This window comes from Eleutherodactylus coqui, chromosome 7 (assembly GCF_035609145.1).
Source record: "Eleutherodactylus coqui strain aEleCoq1 chromosome 7, aEleCoq1.hap1, whole genome shotgun sequence".
Taxonomy (NCBI): domain Eukaryota; kingdom Metazoa; phylum Chordata; class Amphibia; order Anura; family Eleutherodactylidae; genus Eleutherodactylus; species Eleutherodactylus coqui.
This window is the reverse complement of record NC_089843.1, coordinates 68,315,753-68,343,043: the sequence shown is the minus strand read 5'-3', so window position 1 is coordinate 68,343,043 and position 27,291 is coordinate 68,315,753. Positions and strand designations below refer to the sequence as shown.

The 27,291-nt window shown below is 46.3% G+C and overlaps 1 protein-coding gene across 1 annotated transcript in view; it reads right to left on the bottom strand.

Annotated features, from left to right (window-relative positions):
- Positions 1–27,291, bottom strand: part of ARAP2 (ArfGAP with RhoGAP domain, ankyrin repeat and PH domain 2) — a 260,994-nt gene that overhangs the window by 96,591 nt on the left and 137,112 nt on the right. Inside the window, 2 exon segments of the mRNA XM_066573206.1 lie at positions 1,713–1,815; positions 25,485–25,629. Coding sequence (XP_066429303.1) covers positions 1,713–1,815; positions 25,485–25,629 — 248 coding nt within the window.

The following is a 27,291-nucleotide window of genomic DNA, read 5'->3' as shown; positions in this document are numbered from 1 at the left end:
GTTTTTTTTAAGCCTTCCCTGACTCGAGTATAAGCCGAGGGGGGCTATTCAGCACAAAAAAATGTTCTGAAAAACTAGGCTTATACTCGAGTATATACAGTAATTGGTTCTGAAACCCCAAAATGTCAATTAAAAATATAAAATGAAGATGAAAGAAAATTAAGCGGATAACTAATACAGATAAAGCAAGTCCTTACATATAAAAGTCATAAACAGCTGCAGGAAGCTGTAAATCACTTACTATTTAGAGGACAGGAGCTTCTGAAGAGTTAGGTACAGTACATATAGTGTACTAAAGAATAGCAGAGCCATCCTCACCTGGTGCCCAAAGGAGCAGCTCATTCTGGCACAAGTAAAGAGTGGTGCAGAACATGTAGTACCACATTGTACCTTAGAGGTACAGCCAATCAGTGCATGTGGAACAATGTAGTTTTTCATGTATTTTTTGTGAATAAAACAGAAGTGGACTCAAAACAAATGGTTAATGTAAACAAAAGACTTACACTTTGCCTCTCTAAGGAATCCACTTATTTCATGTCTTCGAAAAACCTCACCAAAAACTGCAGAGGAGCTTTCCAAAAAAATACTCCATATGAAACTAGCCTAAGGGTATGCTCACATGGCAGAATCTCCACAAAATTTTCCATGGCAATTTCCACCTCTAAAAACTGCATCAAAAACCGTAGACGATTGTAATATAGGCACATTTAGAGCTTAAAGGCCCACTTACACAAAAAGACAATCTTTCAAATGATTGAAAGATTGACAGTTTTAGTGATCATTTTCATAAACTGCTAATGGACACTAATGTCTATTAGCAGTTTATTACCTTCATTTGCATGTAAATGAGCCTCCAGCAGCTATTTGCAAATGCCAGCATGTGGTCTGGACTTTGCACTCAGCTGCATTGTCTTGTCATGGTCTGCCACTGCTGTCAGCTGAATACAGTGTAATCAGCAGTCCCGTGGAGAACACAGCATGCAGTCCCTGCTATCTCTCTAGCTTAACAATGGATTTTATGCTCGACTAAAAGTCTTCGATCAGCCGAAGAGTGAAAGATGGAAGCGTTAACGCGCACCGATTATCGCTCAAAAGCCATCGTTTGACCGAATTTTGAGCAACAATCATTGTCTCTAAATGGGGCTTAACTGTCCTAGCCAAATACCCAATGTTCATTTTGCTCATATACCGTAGCATATCTTACAGATATAAGAATTCTGAAACAACAGTAAGACAATGAGAGAGAGATGATCTACAGTATAAAGTACATGACGTCATGAAAACAATCTGGCCTCCATGGATAATACATGTCAATAATTTATACTTTTATTAGCAAAGACTTTTCTGGAAATTTTTCATTGACTCCTACGCATATTTCTGTGACATTGGTATAATTCTATTAAGCAACCGGTTTCGCACCAATATTCTCACCACGTGCTGCAGCTTGTTCTATTCGGAAAGCATCTCCATTTGTAATATTTTATGATATTGGCAAATTTTAACGCACGTTGTGTATGTATTTTCCCTTAAGCCCAGTAAAAAATAAATAAAATAGAACATAAACATAAAAGTGCACATTATAAAGTACACTGCAAAACATACATAAATATATAAATTAAAGCTGGCTCCTTCGAGAGCCTACTGTTAACAGCGCCAATTTATTTTATGCTAATACCTTAGGCTTAACTTTATCAGATAATTATCAGCATTACCTTAGATATCGCCTTGGCCCATTCTCTCAGAGACTCTGCATTTTCAGCTCCAAAAAGAAACATACGTTCCGACAATAAGTAGATCTCAAAGGTAAATACGGCCCTAGAGCAAACATAAAAAAGTTGTACTGTACTTAGTTTCTATAATCTAACATAGCCAGAGGCTTAATTCCCTTCAATAGCATTTGCTGTTTCATGCCCGGGTAGAATACTTACTCATATCTGTTTTGCGAGCAGAAAAAAAATTTCTAATAATATCTGATATATTGAAAGCTTGAAAAATCGCTGTATTTAAGGAAACTACCGGCACTTTCATTCCATATATGATTTCCTGTTTTCACGAAGAGTGCTGAAAACAATTATATTTAATTCCCAGTAAAGACTTTAGGCGTCTGCTCACAAATAGTCAATAAGCACTTAGACGTTTTTTTGTCTTCTTTGACTAAATGCCTATTTGTTCTTGCAATATATCTGATACAATTATTTTATAGATTTACAGCTCATTTCCTAAAGCTATTTAAAAGTAGCGCTCATTTAAAATACCGCTAGATTATCGTTGCGGAAAACTTTGATATAGAGACGTGTTTCTTTTTTTTTTCTTTCAATTATTTAAATTAATACCGAGCCTTATCTTCGATATAATGATAATTGCTGTTTAGATTTCTTCAGCTTCACACCAAAAGAAATATGTGTTCAATCAGTGAAACTCCAGTGTATAGTGCAGTGGCAGAATAAAAATGTAATAGAGATTAATGTGATCAATTTTGGAGGTATTCTTTCCACTCCAGTGGTACAAAGAGTGGAGGGAGTTGATGGTGAGAATTAATGTAGCCGAGTTACTGAGATAGCAAATGCATCATTTCTGAAATGCACAACGCTGCTAATAATGAATTGTATGAAAGATTTAATAGGCGAAAGTTGCATTGTGCAAGGAAGAAGAAGAAATTATTCTGCTCTATGGCAAGAAAAACAAACCTCAGACGGCTCTTTATGCGTCCTTTTCAGCAAGCACCTTGGAGTAAATTGGCAGTCTGACATATGCTATATTCGTAATTACCTTTAAAGTTAAAATACACTTAGTTATGTTTTAAAAGACCTTTCAGACAAATTACAGCAGCTAAATACACAACTCTCGCTGTGTTCCATTGATCATGCTAAAAGCAATCCATTTTAGTTAAAAGTAATTATTGTTCGGTGGAAAACAGAAGTATTTTATGGTGTCCATTAGCAGAAATTTATTCTGATTGTTGCCCTTTAAACTGTAGCACGGGATAGGCGGAATGCATTTGTAAATTGATGAAAATGGCTGCACTAGGGGTCTAAATAATACTCTGCAATAGAAACGGTTGGTATAAAATAGCATAGGTGCTGGAGTTAAAAGGTAAAGAAAACATAGTGGTGGTGGAAAATTTACAAGGCACTTAAATCTCTTTAATATTTGGGAGTGTCACGTATGATTAGACTTGACGGTGCAACCAAAGGTAATTAAGTGCGGAGCTAAGCGCGAGGTCAGACCAGGCAACAGGGATAAAGGGATAGCTAAGTAAAAATGGAGTAGACTCGAACAAACTTCAATCATTGATTGTGGAAATGGCAACAAGGTATCACCTGAACAACCAAGACCATCCTGGCTACAAAGGGGAGAACCCGCCCCAAGAAGGGTGACCCTGCCACGAAAGAGAAACCAAGTCTTAAGCCCAATGCAGAATGCTAAGCCACAAAGTACTAGAGAGCTAAGCACAAGATATAGATATACTGAGCACAGAACCACTGAAAAGAGAGCACTGACCAGAACATCAGAAGCATAACTGGTGTCTCTTGCAAAAAGGAGCCAGTTCAAATACCCTCACAGAGACACTGATAGGGTGACTTGAGTAATGGACATCTCAACCAGCCTATCAGTGCCAGAACCAAAAGGAGATGTTAATCTCTCAATGTTCAGTGCTAACTGGCACTGCGCCTGTGCTGCCTGGCTCATCACATGGTCCAGAGCTAAAGTAGTGATGTCACCTTAGATATGTGCTAGTAATCAGGAAGTCACATGGAAGAATTTTTAATATTTGAGATAATTATTTATTTATTTTTAAATTAAATTTGATTTTCTACATTAACGTAAATAGCAACAAAAGGGCACTAAAGCAAAAAGGAAACTGAGCCCTCCATTGTGTTGCAAAATGTTGCCATCCAAAAAAGCCAGATGTTTTGTTTCTGCCTCCACAGATTTTTCATGACTCATGGTCCAATTCTTAAACAGGACCTCCCAAGTCTTCATATCAACAGGTCAGCTAAACAGCTTTGCAGCAGTGGCCCCACTGGCACTATCATTGCTCTTCTTTCCTTACCTCCATTGAGAGTGGCAATATTGTCAGTGGTACAGAGACTGCAAAATTATGCAGCTGGACCTGCTGACCTGAGAATGGGACAAGCCTTTTTTTAACATCTTAGCAATACAGTTCCTCTGGATATTAACAATATAAAAAATTCAAGGTACTGGAGATTCCAATAAAATGTCATTGTTTAATAATTTTATCCTTTAAGGCAATGTTGCGCTTTTTAAAGTATAGAAATGTAAAAATGCTGAACTTTTATTACAATCTCTGATGCCTTGGATTTTTTTCTATATCATAAATGACCCAGTAGCAGACCCTCATGCCTCAAGAGTCATCATTTAGGGGGTTTTCCAGACAAAAACCATTGATGACCTATCGTCAGGATAGGTCATCAATAGATAATCGGTCATCCGCTGATCATCTGGCCCACTGTCAGTGCAGCAAGGCTGGATACCATAATCAAGACAGCAGCCGAAGTACCATAGTTGGCTTCATTGTCACTGAATTCAATAACAGTTGAAGCTGGCTACTCCACGTCTAGTACTTCCACTTCCTACATTGGAGTCAGAAGCAGAAGAGTAATAGAAAGCATCAGCACTCATAGATTTCAATGGGAGTGAAGCAAGCCATTGCACTTCCATTCCCAACCCTGACTACACTGACAGTGGGTGAAGCAATTAGCTGATCACCAGTAGAGATGAGCGAGCACCAAAATGCTCGGGTGCTCGTTACTCGAGTCGAACTTTCAGTGATGTTCGAGAGTTCGTTTCGAGTAACGAACCCCATTGAAGTCAATGGGCGACACAAGCATTTTTGTATATCGCCGATGCTCGCTAAGGTTTTCATTTGTGAAAACCTGGGAAATTCAAGAAAGTGATGGGAACGACACAGAAACGGATAGGGCAGGCGAGGGGCTACATGTTGGGCTGCATCTCAAGTTCCCAGGTCCCACTATTAAGCCACAATAGTGGCAAGAGTGAGACCCCCCCCCGCACTGTCAGCATAAAGATCGTTCTCCTCTGCCACAGCTGTAACAGCTGTGGCAGAGAAGAACAATGTTATCCCATTGAATTCAATGGAGCCGGCAATACAGCCGGCTCCATTGAAAGCAATGGGCTGCTGGCGATCGCGGGATGAATTGTCGGGAAGGGCTTAAATATATAAGTCCTTCCCTGCAATTCATCCAGAAATGTGTAAAAAAATATATATATATATACTCACCTGGTCCCGGCAGACGGAGTTCAGCGCGGCCGGCGGCAGTCCTCCTGAACTGCTCTGAACAGCTGTGAGTAGTATTCAGCAGCCGGGGATTTAAAATCCCCGCCTGCTGAATGAGCTGCCTCTGATTGGTCACAGCCTGACCAATCAGAGGCAGATCTCACTCACACACCCATTCATGAATTTATGAATGGGTGAGTGACTGCTGCCTCTCATTGGCTCAGCGGGACCAATCAGATTGGTCCCTGCGCTGAGCCAATGAGTGTGTGAGTGAGATCTGCCTCTGATTGGTCAGGCTGTGACCAATTAGAGGCAGCTCATTCAGCAGGCGGGGATTTTAAATCCCCGGCTGCTAAATACTACTCACAGCTGTTCAGAGCAGTTCAGGAGGACTGCCGCCAGCCGCGCTGAACTCCGTCTGCCGGGACCAGGTGAGTATATATATTTTTTTTATTTTTACACATTTCTGGATGAATTGCAGGGAAGGGCTTATATATTTAAGCCCTTCCCGACAATTCATCCCATGATCGCCGGCAGACCATTGCTTTCAATGGAGCCGGCTGTATTGCCGGCTCCATTGAATTCAATGGGCTAACATCGTTCTGCCGGGACAAGGTGAGTATATATTTTTTTTTATTTTTACACATTTCTGGATGAATTGCAGGAAAGGGCTTATATATTTAAGCCCTTCCCGACAATTCATCCCGTGCTCGCCGGCAGCCCATTGCTTTCAATGGAGCCGGCTGTATTGCCGGCTCCATTGAATTCACTGGTCAGTGCTCGTTTAATCGAGACGAGTACCGCGTGGTGCTCGTCTCGAGTAACGAGCATCTCGAGCACCCTAATACTCGAACGAGCATCAAGCTCGGACGAGTATGCTCGCTCATCTCTAATCACCAGGGATCCTGATTGGTGGGTCCCCGGCAATTAAATATTGATGACCTATCCTGAGGAAAGGTCATCAATAGGTTTGGCCCAGAAAACCCCTTTGATCACTATTTAATTTAATAGACTGGTAAAAACTGTATTGTACAAAAGCATAGTGCAGAACAAGCTGTCTAGGTGGATATGTTCTACTTTGAGACATCTTGATATGAAATAACTTTGCCTACTGGGGTTGCAAATAAGCACCTGTTGGAATACAAGGTAGACGACAGCTGTAACCCTATGGGGCAAAAATTTGTATGGTAGACAATATTGGAAAAATATCGCTGATACTACAACTGTAGATGACAATGCAGTCAGTTCCACAAAATGATCTAATTATGAGAATTTTTCACCAACACATGTACTTTTAATGATTATGTGAATTGCTTCTTCATAGAAGAGTACTTGGATATTAATATTCGTGCATAGCAATGGTGGGTCCTCAGAGATGTTAGCAATACAAAATACTACTGTGCCTGTGTGTATGGCAATTTCTTAAAATTACAGTTTCACCACATTCGGTTTTATAGGACTACAATAAAATGTTATTGGTATTATTAATGTCACAATTTATTGATATAATAAAAAAAACATTTTAAACAATACAATAAAGTTGAATTAAGGGATATGAAGCACAAAGGGAAAAACAAGTAAAAAAGTAAATTATCCTAATAAAGCTTGGATTTGCTTGCAGTATAGAGGAAATTATTAGTTGCAACAATGGAACAAATTAATGACTTTAGAAACCTTGTTTGTGCCATTGCAGGTACAACTGTTTCCTCTTATATCGGTGATAGGGTATATATGTGGAGGATTACCGGATAGAAATGAAATTGTTTATTCATAACGCAAGGTGATAATGGCATCATAAATCTATGAATAATTATGCAGATTTGGCTATATTAGATCTTAAAGGATCCCATTAACTTTTAGTGATATGATCTGTTGATATAGGGTTGAAATAGTGCAACAGATTATGGCAGGCAGATATCAATCCACTTTGCCGCACATACCGGTTTGACTTTGGGCTATACTTGGAGGCAGCACGTAGGGTACCCTGGTTTTCACCCTTGACCCTTCCAAGCAGAATACGGTCTTTGCTGTTGGGTCCACAAGGCGTTACATACATGGTCCAGTAATGTGGCTCCTGGTACTGCACTAGACCAAGGCGCAGTACCTGAAGGTCTGAACAGAAGCATAGTAGAGAAGCAGGCTGTAATCAGGGCTGGTGGCACAGATGCAAAAACGAGGTCCAAGCTAAAGGTCATGGCAGGCAACAGGCAAAGTCCAGAGTACAGAGCTGAGGTCAGAGAGCACAGAAGTCTAAACAGTCAAAGTCAGGCAAGGGTCAGAAACAGAACAAACACAACCAGGGAATTTGTCACAAATGGCAGTAGGAGACCAATTGCTTAGGCATTCGCCCTAGGGTGTGGATGCCTAATATAAGGAGTGCAAGAACAGGACAGGAGGGAAGTCATTTATGTGAGTGCACACTGGCCTTTTAGGAGACTGGGATGAGCATGCCCACGCACTATGGGCAGAGGTCAGGGAGTGGGCAGAGAAAAAAAAGAAAGGAGCTGGAATATGGTGGTGACCACCCACAGCTACAGGAGTGGATGAGCCGCAACAGAAGTGTGCCATTACAGATTACCCTACTCTGTCTGTTGGGGCAATAAAAACCTGACTGAGTGGAACATATATACCACAGTAAACACAAATATGTTATATTTATCTTCGTAAACTTTCTTTGTGACTTGTTTATCTTTCAGTTTTTTGCACTCTGAACAACGCTGAACACAATACTTTCCCATTATAGCTTGTGAACATGTTTTTAAAGTTTTTTCATAAAATGATTACCATGCAAGTGATGAAGATGCAATTCCAGCTGATACAGTTAGTTGTTTAGGGTGCAATAGAAGTTAATAGAATCTGACGAGTAATCCGTCATGGTGTATTTGGAACCACTGCTCTATTCACTTCATATCGAGATAGATGAGCAATGTGTATGGCCATCTCTGTCAGTCCCAATGAACTGAATGAATAGTGATCATACATGTGTAACACCGCTCCATTGACTAGGGGGAATCATGAAACACTTATGCTTCTTGGGGGTCACAGTGATCATACATTTATCATCTAGTCTGTGGAGAGGCGATACATTATGATGGTGGGCTAACTCTTTAAGAAAAAAATAAACAGTTCTATCAGAAGACTGTAGTTTGTTAATGGTTGTCATGTAGCAATAGGTGAAAATTAAACTGACATAAGCACTACCTCATTCCATAAATTTAAAGATGTCTGCTTTGGACTTTCTCATTTTGTAAGATCCCCAGGAAAATAAGTTGATCCCAGAGTTCTCCAGCAATCAGCTGTAAACTGCAGTGGAGTTGGACAATCAATGGGTTATCTGTGTAGTGGTGCCCCTACGCTTTCAACATATTCTATTATGTTTTGGCCAAGGGCTGTTTTTCTCGGCTTCCACATGCACAGGAACACTCCGCTCAGCCACAGTTAGACTGCCCTACCAAAAAGACCAGACATTGAAATTCAAAATCCCCAAATCCTTCTTTTCCCCAACATCATCCCTCAATGGAAAGTTGAGTGGGCCCCATATACATTAGAGAGTCATTTGTCCCCAATGAAATCAATGTGTACAATTGTTGATATATTAAGGTATATTTTACCTTTAATACTTTTATGCCGAGTCCTTCAGGTAAGGAGACACTTTTTGTACAGTAGTTGCTCTCCAGTCCAGATAACTGGATAATGGAAATTATTCTTAGAGAGATAGATAGATAGATAGATAGATAGATATGAGATAGATAGATAGATAGATAGATAGATATGAGATAGATAGATATGAGATAGATAGATAGATAGATAGATAGATAGGAGATAGATAGATAGATAGATAGATAGATAGATAGATAGATAGATAGATAGATAGATAGATAGATAGATAGATAGATAGATAGATAGGAGATAGATAGAGATATATAGATAGATAGGAGATAGATAGATAGAGATAGATAGATAGATAGATAGATATAAGATAGATAGATATGAGATAGATAGATAGATAGATAGATATGAGATAGATAGATAGATAGATAGATAGATAGATAGATATGAGATAGATAGATAAATAGATAGATAGATAGATAGACATGAGATAGATAGATATGAGATAGATAGATAGATAGATAGGAGATAGATAGATAGATAGATAGATAGATAGATAGATAGATAGATAGATAGATAGATAGATATGAGATAGATAGAGATATATAGATAGATAGGAGATAGATAGATAGAGATAGATAGATAGATAGATAGATAGATATAAGATAGATAGATATGAGATAGATAGATAGGTAGATATGAGATAGATAGATATGAGATAGATAGATAGATAGATAGATAGATATGAGATAGATAGATAGATAGATAGATATGAGATAGATAGATAAATAGATAGATAGATAGACATGAGATAGATAGATAGAGATAGATAGATATGAGATAGATAGAGATAGATAGATAGATAGATAGATAGATAGATAGAAATGGGATAGATAGATAGATAGATAGATAGATAGATAGATAGATAGATATGAGATAGATAGATAGATAGATATGAGATAGATAGATAGATAGATAGAAAGATAGATAGATATGAGATAGATAGATAGATAGATAGATAGATAGATAGATAGATGTGATAGATAGATAGATAGATAGATAGATATGAGATAGATGGATGGATGGATAGATAGATAGATGGATGGATTAGATAGATAGATAGATAGATAGATAGCCCATCACCACACCATTTTGATCCTCTCACTTGAGTCTTTTTCAAGCTCTTACAAACCAAATGGTATTGATCCTTAAGAAATTAGCACGTTTAATTATATATATATATATATATATATATATATATATATATACTAGAGATGAGCGAACGTACTCGGATAAGTACTACTCGTCCGAGTAATGTGCTTTATCCGAGTACCTCTCTGCTCGTCCTGAAAGATTCAGGACGCGCTGCGGAGCGGGGAGCTGCAGGGGAGAGCGGGGAGGAACGGAGGGGAGATCTTTCTCTCCTTCTCTCCCGCCCACTCTGCCCGGCTCCCCGCTGCGACTCACCTGTCAGCAGCGGAGCGCCCCGAATCTTTCAAGACGAGTACAGCGGTACTCGGATAAAGCACATTACTCGGACGAGTAGTGCTTATCCGAGTACGTTCGCTCATCTCTAATATATACGTGTGTGTGTTGGAACCCCCAAATTTGCTCTCATGATAGAGATAGAATTTTGGGACCATTTTTTCTTTATGAATCTCCACCATTAAACACATATATAAAAAGAACAATTCCAAGTCCTATGCAAATTTTTTTTTATAGAAAATAAATAGGTTTTCCTTTTTCTTTTTAATTTTTGTGTAAAAACATTTTTGGCAGACATACAAGTTGTTTCAGTCATATTTTTCCCTACATCGTTCGTTAAATACTTGCTGTACAAAAATCATATTGACAACCTAAAATTTACAAACTTTTAACACACATGCCCAAAGTATGAAAATGACTAGCTGTGGAAAATGCTTAGGTTTTGATATACAATTATACCAATTGTGTTCAGGATAAAAACACATTGGACTGCACTCAATGTGCTTAGAATTTTAACATTAACTTTATGGTTGCACCCTCAAAATAATTTATTCTTTGTAGCAAAAGTTGTGAGCTGGCATCTATTTATCAAAACAATTCATTGAATTGAGATATACTGTAGCAAGAAAAAAACATTGGAAGTTCACAAACAAGTCGACTTTAAAGTAAAAGAGAACTTTCAGCTTTTAAACAAAACTTTCACAAACTTGCCACAAAGTAGGACTTAAAGGGGTTGTCCCGCGACAGCAAGTGGGGTTATATACTTCTGTATGGCCATATTAATGCACTTTGTAATATGCATCGTGCATTAAATATTGGCCATACAGAAGTTATATACTTACCCCCTCTGGTGCTGGCGTCCCCGTTTCCATGGCGCCGACCAAACTTCTCCTCTGGTCGCACGAACAGTCGCGCTTGCGCACTGAAGATTCCTCTTTTTGATGGTCCGGGCTCACGAGCTGCGTCCTGGCTCCTCCCTCTTCTTCGCATCATCGCGTAGCTCCGCCTCCGTCACGTGGTGCCGATCAGCCAATGAGGTGGCTGGAATCGGCAGTGGAGCGCAGACTAGAGAAGAACATCCACGGTGCACCATGGGAGAAGACCCGCGGTGCACCGTGGGAGAAGACCAGCGGCGCCATCTTGGAAAGAAGATTCTTCAAAGCTGCAGAACGGGGATCCAGGTAAGAGACTTTTTGAAAAAAAAAAAAAATACAAATAGATGCGCTTTTACTGTGTACTATGTGGGGGTCTGTGCAAAAAAAAAAAATTATGTTTCGGCGCGGGACAACCCCTTTAAGTTGGCCATATATGCAAGATAACGTACAGCCAATAAACTACATAAAATATACTAAGAATCAAACATGTTTCCAGTGAATTGGCCAACAAGAGTAGAAACTTGAAGGTGTTTGATAGCCCCTAACTAGAGATGAGCGAACGTACTTGTCCGAGCTTGATACTCGTTCGAGTATTAGCGTGTTCGAGATGCTCGCTACTCGTAACGAGTACCACGCGATGTTCGGGTTACTTTCACTTTCATCTCTGAGACGTTAGCGCGCTTTTCTGGCCAATTTAAAGACAGGGAAGGCATTACAACTTCCCCCTGCGACGTTCAAGCCCTATACCACCCCCCTGCAGTGAGTGGCTGGCGAGATCAGGTGTCACCCGAGTATAAAAATCGGCCCCTCCCGCGGCTTGCCACAGATGCGTTCTGACATAGCTGAGGGAAAGTGCTATCGTGTTGGAGCTGCTATAGGGAGAGTGTTAGGAGTTATTGTAGGCTTCAAGAACCCCAACGGTCCTTCTTAGGGCCACATCTAACCGTGTGCAGTACTGTGGAGGCTGCTTTTTGCAGTGTTGCACTTTTTTTTGGGGGGGGGTATATCGGCCGTGCAGAGCATTGCGCCCTGCAGTAATACTCCAGGGACAGAAGTGCTTAGGCAGGGAGAGCGTTAGGAGTATTTTAGGCTTCAAGAACCCCAACGGTCCTTCTTAGGGCCACATCTAACCGTGTGCAGTACTGTGGAGGCAGGGACAGAAGACATATTCATTGAATATAGGCAATGGGCCTTTGCTAAAAAAATTTGGGCAAAAAATCTATTTGGCCTGCCTGTCACTGTGCTCAGTGTTCTGGGTCTGTGTGTGCTGGGTGTAGTAGTTCTACAAAATCATACGCAGCCAGCTAAGTGTTACAGCAGGCTTGCGCCAAATTATTTCCTGGCAATCCGTAAGCGAAGTCAGCCTCCAACCACAGGCCAATAAACGGCACATTTAATTACAGCGTTCTGTTTCTGCATTACTGGTAATACAGCATGCTGAGGGGTAGGGGTAGGCCTAGAGGACGTGGGCGCGGGCGAGGACGCGGAGGCCCTAGTCCCGGTGTGGGCACAGGCCGAGCTCCTGATCCAGGTGTATCGCAGCCGACTCCTGCGGGATTAGGAGAGAGGCACGTTTCTGGCGTCCCCACATTCATCGCACATTTAATGGGTCCACGCGGTAGACCTTTATTAGAAAATGAGCAGTGTGAGCAGGTCCTGTCGTGGATGGCAGAAAGTGCTTCCAGCAATCTATCGTCCACCCACAGTTCTGCGCCGTCCACTGCTGCAACTCAGAATCCTCTGGCTGCTGTTCCTCCTTCCTCCCAGCCTCCTCACTCCATGAAAATAACACATTCTGAGGAGCGGGCAGACTCCCAGGAACTGTTCTCGGGCCCCTGCTCAGATTGGGCAGCAGTGCTTCCTCTCCCACCAGAGGAGTTTATCGTGACTGATGCCCAACCATTGGAAAGTTACCGGGGTCCGGGGGATGAGGCTGGGGACTTCCGGCAACTGTCTCAAGACCTTTCAGTGGGTGAGGAGGCCGATGACGATGAGACACAGTTGTCTATCAGTGAGGTAGTAGTAAGGGCAGTAAGTCCGAGGGAGGAGCGCACAGAGGATTCAGAGGAAGAGCAGCAGGACAATGAGGTGACTGACCCCACCTGGTTTGCTATGCCTACTAAGGATAGGTCTTCAGAGGGGGAGGCAAGGGCAGCAGCAGGGCAGGTTGCAAGAGGCAGTGCGGTGTCCAGGGGTAGAGGCAGGGCCAGACCGAATAATCCACCAACTGTTTCCCAAAGCGCCCCCTCGCGCCATGCCACCCTGCAGAGGCCGAGGTGCTCAAAGGTCTGGCAGTTTTTCACTGAGAGTGCAGACGACCGACGAACAGTGGTGTGCAACCTTTGTCGCGCCAAGATCATCCGGGGAGCCACCACCACCAGCCTCACCACCACCAGCATGCGCAGACATATGATGGCCAAGCACCCCACAAGGTGGGACGAAGGCCGTTCACCGCCTCCGGTTTGCACCGCTGCCTCTCCCCCTGTGCCCCAACCTGCCACTGAGATCCAACCCCGCTCTGAGGACACAGGCACTACCGTCTCCTGGCCTGCACCCACACCCTCACCTCCGCTGTCCTCAGCCCCATCCAGCAATGTCTGTCAGCGCAGCATCCAGCCGTCGCTAGCGCAAGTGTTTGAGCGCAAGCGCAAGTACGCCACCACGCACCCGCACGCTCAAGCGTTAAACGTGCATGTAGCCAAATTTATCAGCCTTGAGATGCTGCCGTATAGGCTTGTGGAAACGGAGTCCTTCAAAAGTATGATGCGGCGGCGGCCCCGCACTACTCAGTTCCCAGTCACCACTATTTTTCCCGATGTGCCGTCCCAGCCCTGCACGACCACGTCTCCCGCAACATTGTACGCGCCCTCACCAACGCGGTTACTGCCAAGGTCCCCTTAACAACGGACACGTGGACAAGCACAGGCGGGCAGGGCCACTATATCTCCCTGATGGCACATTGGGTGAATTTAGTGGAGGCTGGGACAGAGTCAGAGCCTGTGACCGCTCACGTCCTACCCACCCCCAGAATTGCAGGCCCCAGCTCAGTGGTGGCATCTGCGGCGGTGTATGCTTCCTCCACTAAAGCACCCCCCTCCTCCTCCTCCAACGCAACCTCTGTCTCGCAATCAAGATGTGTCAGCAGCAGCAGCACGTCGCCAGCAGTCGGTGTCGCGCGGCGTGGCAGCACAGCGGTGGGCAAGCTGCAGCAGGCCGTGCTGAAACTACTCAGCTTAGGAGAGAAGAGGCACACGGCCCATGAACTGCTGCAGGGTCTGACAGAGCAGACCGACCACTGGCTTGCGCCACTGAGCCTCCAACCGGGCATGGTCGTGTGTTACAACGGCTGTAACCTGGTGGTGGCTCTGCAGCTCGGCAGCCTCACGCACGTGCCATGCCTGGCCCACGTCTTTAATTTGGTGGTTCAGCACTTTCTGAAAAGCTACCCACGCTTGTCAGACCTGCTCGGAAAGGTGTGCCGGCTCTGCGCACATTTCCGCAAGTCCCACACGGACGCTGCCACCCTGTGCACCCTGCAACATCGGTTTAATCTGCCAGTGCACCGACTGCTGTGCGACGTGCCCACACGGTGGAACTCTACGCTCCACATGTTGGCCAGGCTCTATGAGCAGCATAGAGCTATAGTGGAATACCAACTCCAACATGGGCGGCGCAGTGGGAGTCAGATTCCTCAATTCTTTTCAGAAGAGTAGGCCTGGTTGGCAGACATCTGTCAGGTCCTTGGAAAGTTTGAGGAGTCTACCCAGGTGGTGAGCGGCGATGCTGCAATCATTAGCGTCACCATTCCTCTGCTATGCCTCTTCAGAAGTTCCCTGCTAAGCATAAAGGCAGACGCTTTGCGCTCGGAAACAGAGCCGGGGGAAGACAGTATGTCGCTGGATAGTCAGAGCACCCTCCTGTCTATATCTCAGCGCGGTGAGGAGGAGGAGGAGGAGGAAGATGAGGAGGAAGGGGAAGAGACAGCTTGGCCCACTGGTGAGGGTACACATGCTGCTTGCCTGTCATCCTTTCAGCGTGTATGGCCTGAGGAGGAGGAGGAGGAGGAGGAGGATCCTGAAAGTGATCTTCCTAGTGAGGACAGCCATGTGTTGCGTACAGGTACCCTGGCACACATGGCTGACTTCATGTTAGGATGCCTTTCTCGTGACCCTCGCGTTACACGCATTCTGGCCACTACGGATTACTGGGTGTACACACTGCTTGACCCACGGTATGAGGAGAATCTTTCCACTCTCATACCCGAAGAGGAAAGGGGTTCAAGAGTGTTGCTATACCACAGGACCCTGGCAGACAAACTGATGGTAAAATTCCCATACGACAGCGCTAGTGGCCGAAGGCGCAGTTCCGAGGGCCAGGTAGCAGGGGATCAGGCAGCATGTACAGCACAGGCAGGGCAACACTCTCTAAGGCCCTTGACAGCTTTATGGCTCCCCAGCAAGACTGTGTCACCGCTCCCCAGTCACGGCTGAGTCGGCGGGAGCACTGTAAAAGGATGGTGAGGGAGTACGTAGCCGATCGCACGACCGTCCTCCGTGACGCCTCTGCCCCCTACAACTACTGGGTGTCGAAGCTGGACACGTGGCCTGAACTCGCGCTGTATGCCCTGGAGGTGCTTGCTTGTCCTGCGGCTAGCGTCTTGTCAGAGAGGGTGTTTAGTGCGGCTGGGGGAATCATCACAGATAAGCGTACCCGCCTGTCAACCGACAGTGCCGACAGGCTTACACTCATCAAGATGAACAAAGCCTGGATTTCCCCAGACTTCTCTTCTCCACCAGCGGACAGCAGCGATACCTAAGCAATACGTAGGCTGCACCCGCGGATGGAAGCTTCGTTCTCTATCCCCATCAAAAACGGGGACCTTTTTGCTTCATCAATCTGTGTATAATATTCCTCCTCCTGCTCCTTCTCCTGAAACCTCACATAATCACGCCGAACGGGCAATTTTTCTTAGGCCCACAAGGCTCAGTCATATAATTTTTCTAAACAATTTTTATACGTTTCAATGCTCATTAAAGCGTTGAAACTTTCACCTCAACCAATTTTTATTTTAACTGGGCTGCCTCCTGGCCTAGTTACCAATTAAGCCACATTAATAGAGATGAGCGAGCACCAAAATGCTCGGGTGCTTGTTACTCGAGACGAATTTTTCGCGATGCTCGAGGGTTCGTTTCGAGTAACGAACCCCATTGAAGTCAATGGGCGACCCGAGCATTTTTGTATATCGCTGATGCTCGCTAAGGTTTTCATTTGTGAAAATCGGGGCAATTCAAGAAAGTGATGGGAACGACACAGAAACGGATAGGGCAGGCGAGGGGCTACATGTTGGGCTGCATCTCAAGTTCCCAGGTCCCACTATTAAGCCACAATAGCAGCAAGAGTGGCCCCCCCCAACAACTTTTACATCTGAAAAGCCCTCATTAGCAATGCATACCTTAGCTAAGCACCATACTACCTCCAACAAAGCACAATCACTGCCTGCATGACACTCCGCTGCCACTTCTTCTGGGTTACATGCTGCCAAATCCGCACCCCCACGACCCAGTGTCCACAGCGCACACCAAACTGTCCCTGCCCAGACTTCAGCTGCCCTCATGCCACGCCACCCTCATGTCTATTTATAAGTGCGTCTGCCACAGGAAAAGCAGGCACACACTGCAGAGGGTTGGCACGGCTAGGCAGCGACCCTCTTTAAAAGGGGCGGGGCGATAGCCCACAATGCTGTACAGAAGCAATGAGAAATCCAATCCTGTGCCACCTCCATCTGGAGCTGCACACGTGGGCATAGCAATGGGGAAGCTATGTGCCACACACTATTCATTCTGTCAAGGTGTCTGCATGCCCCAGTCAGACCGCGGTTTTTTAATTTTAGTCACAGGCAGGTACAACTCCGCAATGGGAATTCCGTGTGCACCCACAGCATGGCGGTACATAAATATATCCCATTGCAGTGCCCATCACAGCTGATGTAATGTCGTGCTTAATGCAGGTGGGCTTCGGCCCACACTGCATGCCCCAGTCAGACTGGGGTTCTTTAGAAGTGGAAACAGATGCATTTACAACTCCCTGTGGACCCACAGCATGGGTGGGTGCCAGGAAGCCACCGGCGGTACATAAATATATCCCATTGCATTGCCCAACACAGCTGAGGTAGTAATGTCATGTTTAATGCAGGTGGGCTTCGGCCCACACTGCATGCCCCAGTCAGACTGGGGTTCTTTAGAAGTGGAAACAGATGCATTTACAACTCCCTGTGGACCCACAGCATGGGTGGGTGTCAGGAAGCCACCGGCGGTACATAAATATATCCCATTGCATTGCCCAACACAGCTGAGGTAGTAATGTCATGTTTAATGCAGGTGGCCTTCGGCCCACACTGCATGCCCCAGTCAGACTGGGGTTCTTTAGAAGTGGAAACAGATGCATTTACAACTCCCTGTGGACCCACAGCATGGGTGGCTCCCTGGAACCCACCGGCGGTACATAAAAATATCCCATTGCATTGCCCATCACAGCTGAGGTAGTAATGTCATGTTTAATGCAGGTGGGCTTCGGCCCACACTGCATGCCCCAGTCAGACTGGGGTTTTTTAGAAGTGGAAACAGATGCATTTACAACTCCCTGTGGACCCACAGCATGGGTGGCTCCCTGGAACCCACCGGCGGTACATAAAAATATCCCATTGCATTGCCCATCACAGCTGAGGTAGTAATGTCATGTTTATTGCAGGTGGGCTTCGGCCCACACTGCATGCCCCTGTCAGACTGGGGTTCTTTAGAAGTGGACACATGTAGTTACAACTCTGTGTGGACCCACAGCATGGGTGGCTCCCTGGAACCCACCGGCGGTACATAAATATATCCCATTGCAGTGCCCAACACAGCTGATGTAACGTCAGCTGTAATGCAGGTGGGCTAAAAATTAATTTGATTACAGGCGAGGGCCCCCAAAAATTGGTGTATCAACAGTACTAATGTACCTCTGAAAAATTGCCCATGCCCAACCAAGATGGCAGGTGAAACCCATTAATCGCTTTGGTTAATGTGGCTTAATTGGTAACTAGGCCAGGAGGCAGCCCAGTTAAAATAAAAATTGGTTGAGGTGAAAGTTTCAACGCTTTAATGAGCATTGAAACGTATAAAAATTGTTTACAAAAATTATATGACTGAGCCTTGTGGGCCTAAGAAAAATTGCCCGTTCGGCGTGATTATGTGAGGTTTCAGGAGGAGGAGCAGGAGGAGGAGGAATATTATACACAGATAGATGAAGCAAAAAGGTCCCCGTTTTGGATGGTGATAGAGAACGATGCTTCCATCCGCGGGTGCAGCCTACGTATTGTTTATGTGTCGCTGCTGTCCGCTGGTGGAGAAGAGAAGTCTGGGGAAATCCAGGCTTTGTTCATCTTGATGAGTGTAAGCCTGTCGGCACTGTCAGTTGACAGGTGGGTACGCTTATCCGCGATGATTCCCCCAGCCACACTAAACACACTCTCTGACAAGACGCTAGCCGCAGGACAAGCAAGCACCTCCAGGGCATACAGCGCGAGTTCAGGCCACGTGTCCAGCTTCAAGACCCAGTAGTTGTAGGGGGCAGAGGCGTCACGGAGGATGGTCGTGCAATCGGCTACGTACTCCCTCACCATCCTTTTACAGTGCTCCCGCCAACTCAGCCTTGACTGGGGACCGGTGACACAGTATTGCTGGGGAGCCATAAAGCTGTCAAAGGCCTTAGAGAGTGTTCCCCTGCCTGTGCTGTACATGCTGCCTGATCTCTGCGCCTCCCCTGCTACCTGGGCCGCGGAAATGCGCCTTCGGCCACTAGCGCTGTCGGATGGGAAGTTTACCATCAGTTTGTCCACCAGTGCCCTGTGGTATAGCATCATTCTCGAACCCCTTTCCTCTTCGGGAATGAGAGTGGAAAGGCTCTCCTTATACCGTGGGTCGAGCAGTGTGTACACCCAGTAATCCGTAGTGGCCAGAATGCGTGTAACGCGAGGGTCACGAGAAAGGCATCCTAACATGAAGTCAGCCATGTGTGCCAGGGTACCTGTACGCAACACATGGCTGTCCTCACTAGGAAGATCACTTTCAGGATCCTCCTTCTCCTCCGGCCATACACGCTGAAAGGATGACAGGCAAGCTGCGTCTGTACCCTCAGCAGTGGGCCAAGCTGTCTCTTCCCCCTCCTCCTCATGCTCCTCCTCCTCCTCCTCCTCCTCCTCTGGCCATACACGCTGAAAGGATGACAGGCAAGCAGCATCTGTCCCCTCAGCAGTGGGCCAAGCTGTCTCTTCCCCCTCCCCCTAATGCTCCTCCCCCTCCTCCTCAACGCGCTGAGATATAGACATGATGTTGCTCTGACTATCCAGCGACATACTGTCTTTCTCCGCCTCCGTTTCTGATTCCAAAGCGTCTGCCTTTATGCTTTGCAGGGAACTTCTCAAGAGGCATAGCAAAGGAATGGTGACGCTAATGATTGCAGCATTCCCGCTCACCATCTGGGTAGACTCCTCAAAGTTTCCAAGGACCTGGCAGATGGCTGCCAACCAGGCCCACTCTTCTGTAAATAATTGAGGAGGCTGACTCCCACTGCGCCGCCCATGTTGGAGTTGGTATTCCACTATAGCTCTACGCTGCTCATAGAGTCTGGCAAACATGTGGAGCGTAGAGTTCCACTGTGTGGGCACGTCGCACAGCAGTCGGTGCACTGGCAGATTAAATCGATGTTGCAGTGTCCGCAGGGTGGCAGCGTGTGTGTGGGATTTGCGGAAATGTGCACAGAGCTGGCGCACCTTTCCGAGCAGGTATGACAAGTGGGGGTAGCTTTTCAGAAAGCGCTGAACCACCAAATTAAAGACATGGGCCAGGCATGGCACGTGCGTGAGGCTGCCGAGCTGCAGAGCCGCCACCAGGTTACGGCCGTTGTCACACACGACCATGCCTGGTTGGAGGCTCAGCGGCGCAAGCCAGCGGTCCGTCTGCTCTGTCAGATCCTGCAGCAGTTCGTGGGCCATGTGGCTCTTCTCTCCTAAGCTGAGTAGTTTCAGCACGGCCTGCTGACGCTTGCCCACCGCTGTGCTGCCACGCCGCGTGACACCGACTGCTGGCGATGTGCTGCTGCTGCTGACACATCTTGATTGCGAGACAGAGGTTGCGTAGGAGGAGGAGGAGGGTGGTTTAGTGGAGGAAGCATACACCCCCGCAGATACCACCACCGAGCTGGGGCACGCAATTCTGGGGGTGGGTAGGACGTGAGCGGTCCCAGGCTCTGACTCTGTCCCAGCCTCCACTAAATTCACCCAATGTGCCGTCAGGGAGATATAGTGGCCCTGCCCGCCTGTGCTTGTCCACGTGTCTGTTGTTAAGTGCACTTGGCAGTAACCGCGTTGGTGAGTGCGCGTACAATGTTGCGGGAGACGTGGTCGTGCAGACCTGGGACGGCACATCGGGAAAAGTAGTGGCGACTGGGAACCAAGTAGCGCAGGGCCGCCGCCGCCATCATGCTTTTGAAAGCCTCCGTTTCCACAAGCCTATACGGCAGCATCTCAAGGCTGATCAATTTTGCAATGTGTACGTTTAACGCTTGAGTGTGCGGGTGCGTGGTGTCGTACTTGCGCTTGCGCTCAAACAGTGGCGCTAGCAACGTCTGGACGCTACGCTGAGAGACATTGCTGGATGGGGCCGAGGACAGCGGAGGTGAGGGTGTGGGTGCAGGCTAGGAGACGGTACTGCCTGTATCCTCAGAGGGGGGTTGGATCTCAGTGGCAGGTTGGGGCACAGGGGGAGAGGCAGTGGTGCAAACCGGAGGCGGTGAACGGGCATCGTCCCACCTTGTGGGGTGCTTGGCCATCATATGCCTGCGCATGCTGGTGGTGGTGCCTCCCCAGCTGATCTTGGCACGACAAAGGTTGCACACCACTGTTCGTCGGTCGTCAGGCGTCTCTGTGAAAAACTGCCACACCGTAGAGCACCTTGACCTCTGCAGGGTGGCATGGCGCGAGGGGGCGCTTTGGGACCCAGTTGGTGGATTATTCGGTCAGGCCCTGCCTCTACCCCTGGCCACCGCACTGGCTCGGCCTGGGCCCACACCCTGACTTGGGCCTCCGCGTCTTCGCCCGCGTCCACGTCCTATAGGCCTACCCCTACCCCTCAGCATGGTGTATTAGCAGTAGTGCAGAAACAGAACGCTGTAATTGAATGTGCCGCTTATTGGCCTGTGCTTGGAGGCTGACTTCGTTTACGGAACGCCAGGAAATAATTTGGCGCACGTGTGCTGTAACACTTAGCTGGCTGCGTCTTTATTTGTAGAACTACTACACCCAGCCCACATGGACCCAGAAAACTGAGCAGCACAGTGACAGGCAGGCCAAATAGATTTTTTGCCCAATATTTTTTTGAAAAGGCCAACTGCGTATATTCAGTCAATATAATATATGTCTTCTGGCCCTGGAGTGTGTGACAGAACTGCAGAGTGTCGCACTGTTATTAACTGCAACGGAGCGGTGATTTCTGAGCCAGGAAATAATTTGGCGCAAGCCTGCTGTAACACTTAGCTGGCTGCGTCTTTATTTGTAGAACTACTACACCCAGCACACACGGACCCAGAACACTGAGCAGCACAGTGACAGGCAGGCCAAATAGATTTTTTGCCCAATATTTTTTTGAAAAGGACCACTGCGTATATTCAATCAATAATATATGTCTTCTGGCCCTGCCTACACAATTCTGTCCCTGGAGTATTACTGCAGGGCGCAATGCTCTGCACGGCCGATATACTAAAAAAAAAAATTGTGCAACACTGCAAAAAGCAGCCTCCACAGTACTGCACACGGTTAGATGTGGCCCTAAGAAGGACCGTTGGGGTTCTTGAAGCCTACAATCACTCCTAACACTCTCCCTGCCTAACCACCACTTCTGTCCCTGTAGTATTACTGCAGGGCGCAATGCTCTGCACGGCCGATATACCAAAAAAAAAAATGTGCAACACTGCAAAAAGCAGCCTCCACAGTACTGCACACGGTTAGATGTGGCCCTAAGAAGGGCCGTTGGGGTTCTTGAAGCCTACACTAACTCCTAACGCTCTCCCTATAGCAGCTCCGGCACCAACAGCACTGTCCCTCAGCTATGTCACAACGCATCTGAGGCGAGCAGCGGGAGGGGCCGATTTTTATACTCGGGTGACACCTGATCTCGCCAGCCACTCACTGCAGGGGGGTGGTATAGGGCTTGAACGTCGCAGGGGGAAGTTGTAATGCCTTCCCTGTCTTTCAATTGGCCAGAAAAGCGCGCTAACGTCTCAGAGATGAAAGTGAAAGTAACCCGAACATCGCGTGGTGCTCATTACGAGTAACGAGCATCTCGAACACGCTAATACTCGAACGAGTATCAAGCTGGACGAGTACGTTCGCTCATCTCTACACATTAACCAAAGCGATTATTGGGTTTCACCTGCCCTCTTGGTTGGGCATGGGCAATTTTTCTGAGGTACATTAGTACTGTTGGTACACCAATTTTTGGGGGCCCTCGCCTACAGTGTAATCAAATAAATTTTTAAGCCGAAGCCCACCTGCATTAAACATGAATTTATTACCTCAGCTGTGATGGGCAATGCAATGGGATATATTTATGTACCGCCGGTGGGTTCCAGGGAGCCACCCATGCTGTGAGTCCACAGGGAGTTGTAACTACATGTGTCCACTTCTAAAGAACCCCAGTCTGACTGCGGCATGCAGTGTGGGCCGAAGCCCACCTGCATTAAACATGAATTTATTACCTCAGCTGTGATGGGCAATGCAATGGGATATATTTATGTACCGCCGGTGGCTTCCTGGCACCCACCCATACTGTGGGTCCACAGGGAGTTGTAACTACATGTGTCCACTTCTAAAGAACCCCAGTCTGACTGCGGCATGCAGTGTGGGCCGAAGCCCACCTGCATTAAACATGAATTTATTACCTCAGCTGTGATGGGCAATGCAATGGGATATATTTATGTACCACCGGTGGCTTCCTGGCACCCACCCATGCTGTCGGTCCACAGGGACTTCACAATAGGGAGTTGTACTTGCCTGTGTCTATGAATTAAAAAACCCTGCTCCGGTTGGGGCATGCAGTGTGGGCTGAAGCCCACCTGCATTTAAGCGGACGTTAGCTCTGCTGTCCAGGGCACTGCAATGGGATACATTTATGTACAGCTGGTGGGTTCCAGGGAGCCACCCATGCTGTGGGTGCACACGGAATTCCCATTGCGGAGTTGTACCTGCCTGTGACTATTTATAAAAAAACGCGGTCTGACTGGGGCATGCAGACACCTTGACAGAATGAATAGTGTGTGGCACATAGGTTCCCCATTGCTATGCCCACGTGTGCAGCTCCAGATGGAGGTGGCACAGGATTGGATTTCTCATTGCTTCTGTACAGCATTGTGGGCTATCGCCCCACCCCTTTTAAAGAGGGTCGCTGCCTAGCCGTGCCAACCCTCTGCAGTGTGTGCCTGCGGTTCCTCTGGCAGACGCACTTATAAATAGACATGAGTGTGGCGTGGCATGAGGGCAGCTGAAGGCTGCGCAGGGACAATTTGGTGTGCGCTGTGGACACTGGGTCGTGCGGGGGGGGGGGGGGGGTTGGGCAGCATGTAACCCAGGAGAAGTGGCAGCGGAGTGTCATGCAGGCAGTGATTGTGCTTTGTTGGAGGTAGTGTGGTGCTTAGCTAAGGTATGCATTGCTAATGAGGGCTTTTCAGAAGTAAAAGTGGTTGGGGGGGCCCACTCTTGCCGCTATTGTGGCTTAATAGTTGGACCTGTGAACTTGAGATGCAGCCCAACATATAGCCCCTCGCCTGCCCTATCCGTTGCTGTGTCGTTCCCATCACTTTCTTGAATTGCCCAGATTTTCACAAACGAAAACCTTAGCGAGCATCGGCGATATACAAAAATGCTCGGGTCGCCCATTGACTTCAATGGGGTTCGTTATTCGAAACGAACCCTCGAGCATCGCGAAAATTTCGTCTCGAGTAACGAGCACCCGAGCATTTTGGTGCTCGCTCATCTCTACCCCTAACAAAAATGTGTTTCATCTCTACTTATGGTCTCGAAAGACTTTCTATGGAGACTTATGCATCTTTAAAATAATAGTTACAAGATGAATGTTCGAAAGTGTAAATGTCTGCACCCCTCTACTATCTAACTTCAAAACTAGAAGAGGTTTGTTAGTATGATATAGAGATGACCTAGTAAAACATACCCTCTTAGAATTTAGTATTTTCAAGTCATATTCATGAAACCTGTAAGTCTAGGTAAATCCATTTACTCTATTGTATGATTAGTCCTTTATGTTATAATAACAAAGTCATAAAAGGTCCTGTACTAACAGTTCTGTCCTTTCAGGGATGTCCAGCTGTCTCAAGACTCGACATTGACCTACAGCTGCAAGATTCTCCCTGCAGATAGTCTTCCAGTGTACAGCTTTAATAACCAGCCATAAAAGGAAAAAGGTGAGTAATGACTAAAGAAGACTTTTCCTTACAAAAGAAGCATAAAAATACTGATCTGTGAAGGTCCAAACACAAGACTGTCATGAAGAAGCAGTAGTTTAAGCCCACCTGCACACGAGAAGGTCGGATTAGGCATGCGGGATACGGCAGCGGAATACGACCCTGTGCCTGGCTGGTGAGTCCTGCGTACCAGTCCGGGTGCTTTTTTTTTTGTACAGTGGATGTGCCAGACCAGCGCACCGGTTCACATGCGCAGTACAGATGTGACTGCGATGTCGCTAGGCAATGGCGTGGATCCCATGGCCTTTCCACAATGATGATTGCTTCAATGGAAGCCGTCTGCACGGAATTCCGCTCAAAATGGAGCATGCTGCAATTTATCTCCCGTGAGCCGAAAATGGCAATTGATTACCGCTCGTGGGCATGTAAACCAACTTTTCCATACCATACTATGGCAGGTATTTGCTGCAGAATCCGGAGGTGGACATCCTTTACGGATTCCGCAATGCATATCTAGCCGTGTGCATTGGGCCTAACTTGGCAACAAATAAAGAAGTTCTATGCCATATTCAATAGCTTTACAATGGATTCTGCTGTCTTGTTTCATGAAACGTTGCTACAGTTTGCCAAGCTGTACATACAGCTGTACATATCAAACCATTTTTCATGAAGCGTAGATTACATTTTTGGTTGTAAAAATGAAGTTAGATGATGAATGAATGATGAAATGTGATTATTGTGCATACCTTGCATTTAGGGTGATCTCTGTAGAATGGACATCCAAACAAATAGCTTCACTTAAATCAAGAAATCCTTCTGGAACTGAATGGTTTTCATCTTCATAATAGTATAGCAGGTTATTTTCTATGGTACACCACCATTTTTTCATCTCTAAGTTAATAGGATTACAAAACAATATATATTTATTGCACTGTGAGTGAAAAAATATCAAAACTATAATATTAGTCAACGTTTCATGTTTTTCATTCGTAGGACACGTCTATGAAAAGTGTGTTCGTTCTGACAGTTTTTAGGCATTCAAAATTGTGCAGAATTGACTGCACGAGGGAAAAATTCTAAAAAGGTTGGTAACTAGAGATGAGCGAACGTACTCGTCCGAGCTTGATATTTGTGCGAATATTAGGGTGTTCGGGATGCTTGTTACTCGTAACGAGTACCACGCGATGTTCCGGTTACTTTCAGTTTCCTCTCTGAGACGTTAGCGCGCTTTTCTGGCCAATTGAAAGACAGGGAAGGCATTACAACTTCCCCCTGTGACGTTCAAGCCCTATACCACCCCCCTGCTGTGAGTGGCTGGGGAGATCTGATGTCACCCGAGTATAAAAGTCGGCCCCTCCCGCGGCTCGCCACACATGCCTTGTGAGTTAGCTGAGGGAAAGTACTATCGTGCTGGTGCTGCTGTAGGGAGAGCGTTAGGAGTCAGTGTAGGCTTCAAGAACCCCAACGGTCCTTCTCAGGGCCACATCTACCTGTGTGCAGGCTGCTGCTAGCAGTGTTTTTTTTTTTCTCAAAATCGGCAGTGCAGAGCATTGCACCCGGCATTAGGGACAGAAGTGGTGTATAGGCAGGGAGAGTGTTAGGAGTGAGTGTAGCCTTCAAGAACCTCAACGGTCCTTTCTAGGGCCAAATTTAACCGTGTGCAGTACTGTGCTGGCTGCTGTTAGCAGTGTTGCATATTTTTTTTCTTCTAAAAATCGTCTGTGCAGAGCATTGCACCCTCCATTGATACTACAGGGACAGAATTGTGTAGGCAGGGCCACAACACAGTTATTGTTCATTGAATATACGCAGTGGGTCCTTCCCTTTGCTAAAAAGGACAAAAAATTATATTTGGCCTGCCTGTGTCAGTCCTAAGGTCTCCGTGTACGTGTGTGCTGCGTGGACAACGTACAAAAATCAGACGCAACCAGCTACGGTTTACTGCAGGCTTGCGCCATTGTCTTTCCTGATTGGCAAATACCTGCTCTGCTAGAGTTAATAACTCTGCTACACTAAAGTTGTGTGTCACTTTTTCAGGGCCACACTACAGTTCTAAAAGTTATTGTTCATTGAATATACGCAGTGGGTCCTTCCCTTTGCAAAAAAGGACAAAAAATTATATTTGGCCAGTCTGTGTCAGTCCTAAGGTCTCCGTGTACGTGTGTGCTGCGTGGAGAACGTACAAAAATCAGACGCAACCAGCTACGGTTTACTGCAGGCTTGCGCCATTGTCTTTCCTGACTGGCAAATACCTGCTCTGCTAGAGTTAATAACTCTGCTACACTATAGTTGTGTGACACTTTTTGAGGGCCACACCACAGATATTAAACTTCTTGTTCATTGAATATACGCAGTGGGTGCTTCCCTTTGCAAAAAAGGAAAAGAAATTATATTTGGCCTGCCTGTGTCAGTCCTAAGGTCTCCGTGTACGTGTGTGCTGCGTGGACAACGTACAAAAATCAGACGCAACCAGCTACGGTTTACTGCAGGCTTGCGCCATTGTCTTTCCTGACTGGCAAATACCTGCTCTGCTAGAGTTAATAACTCTGCTAC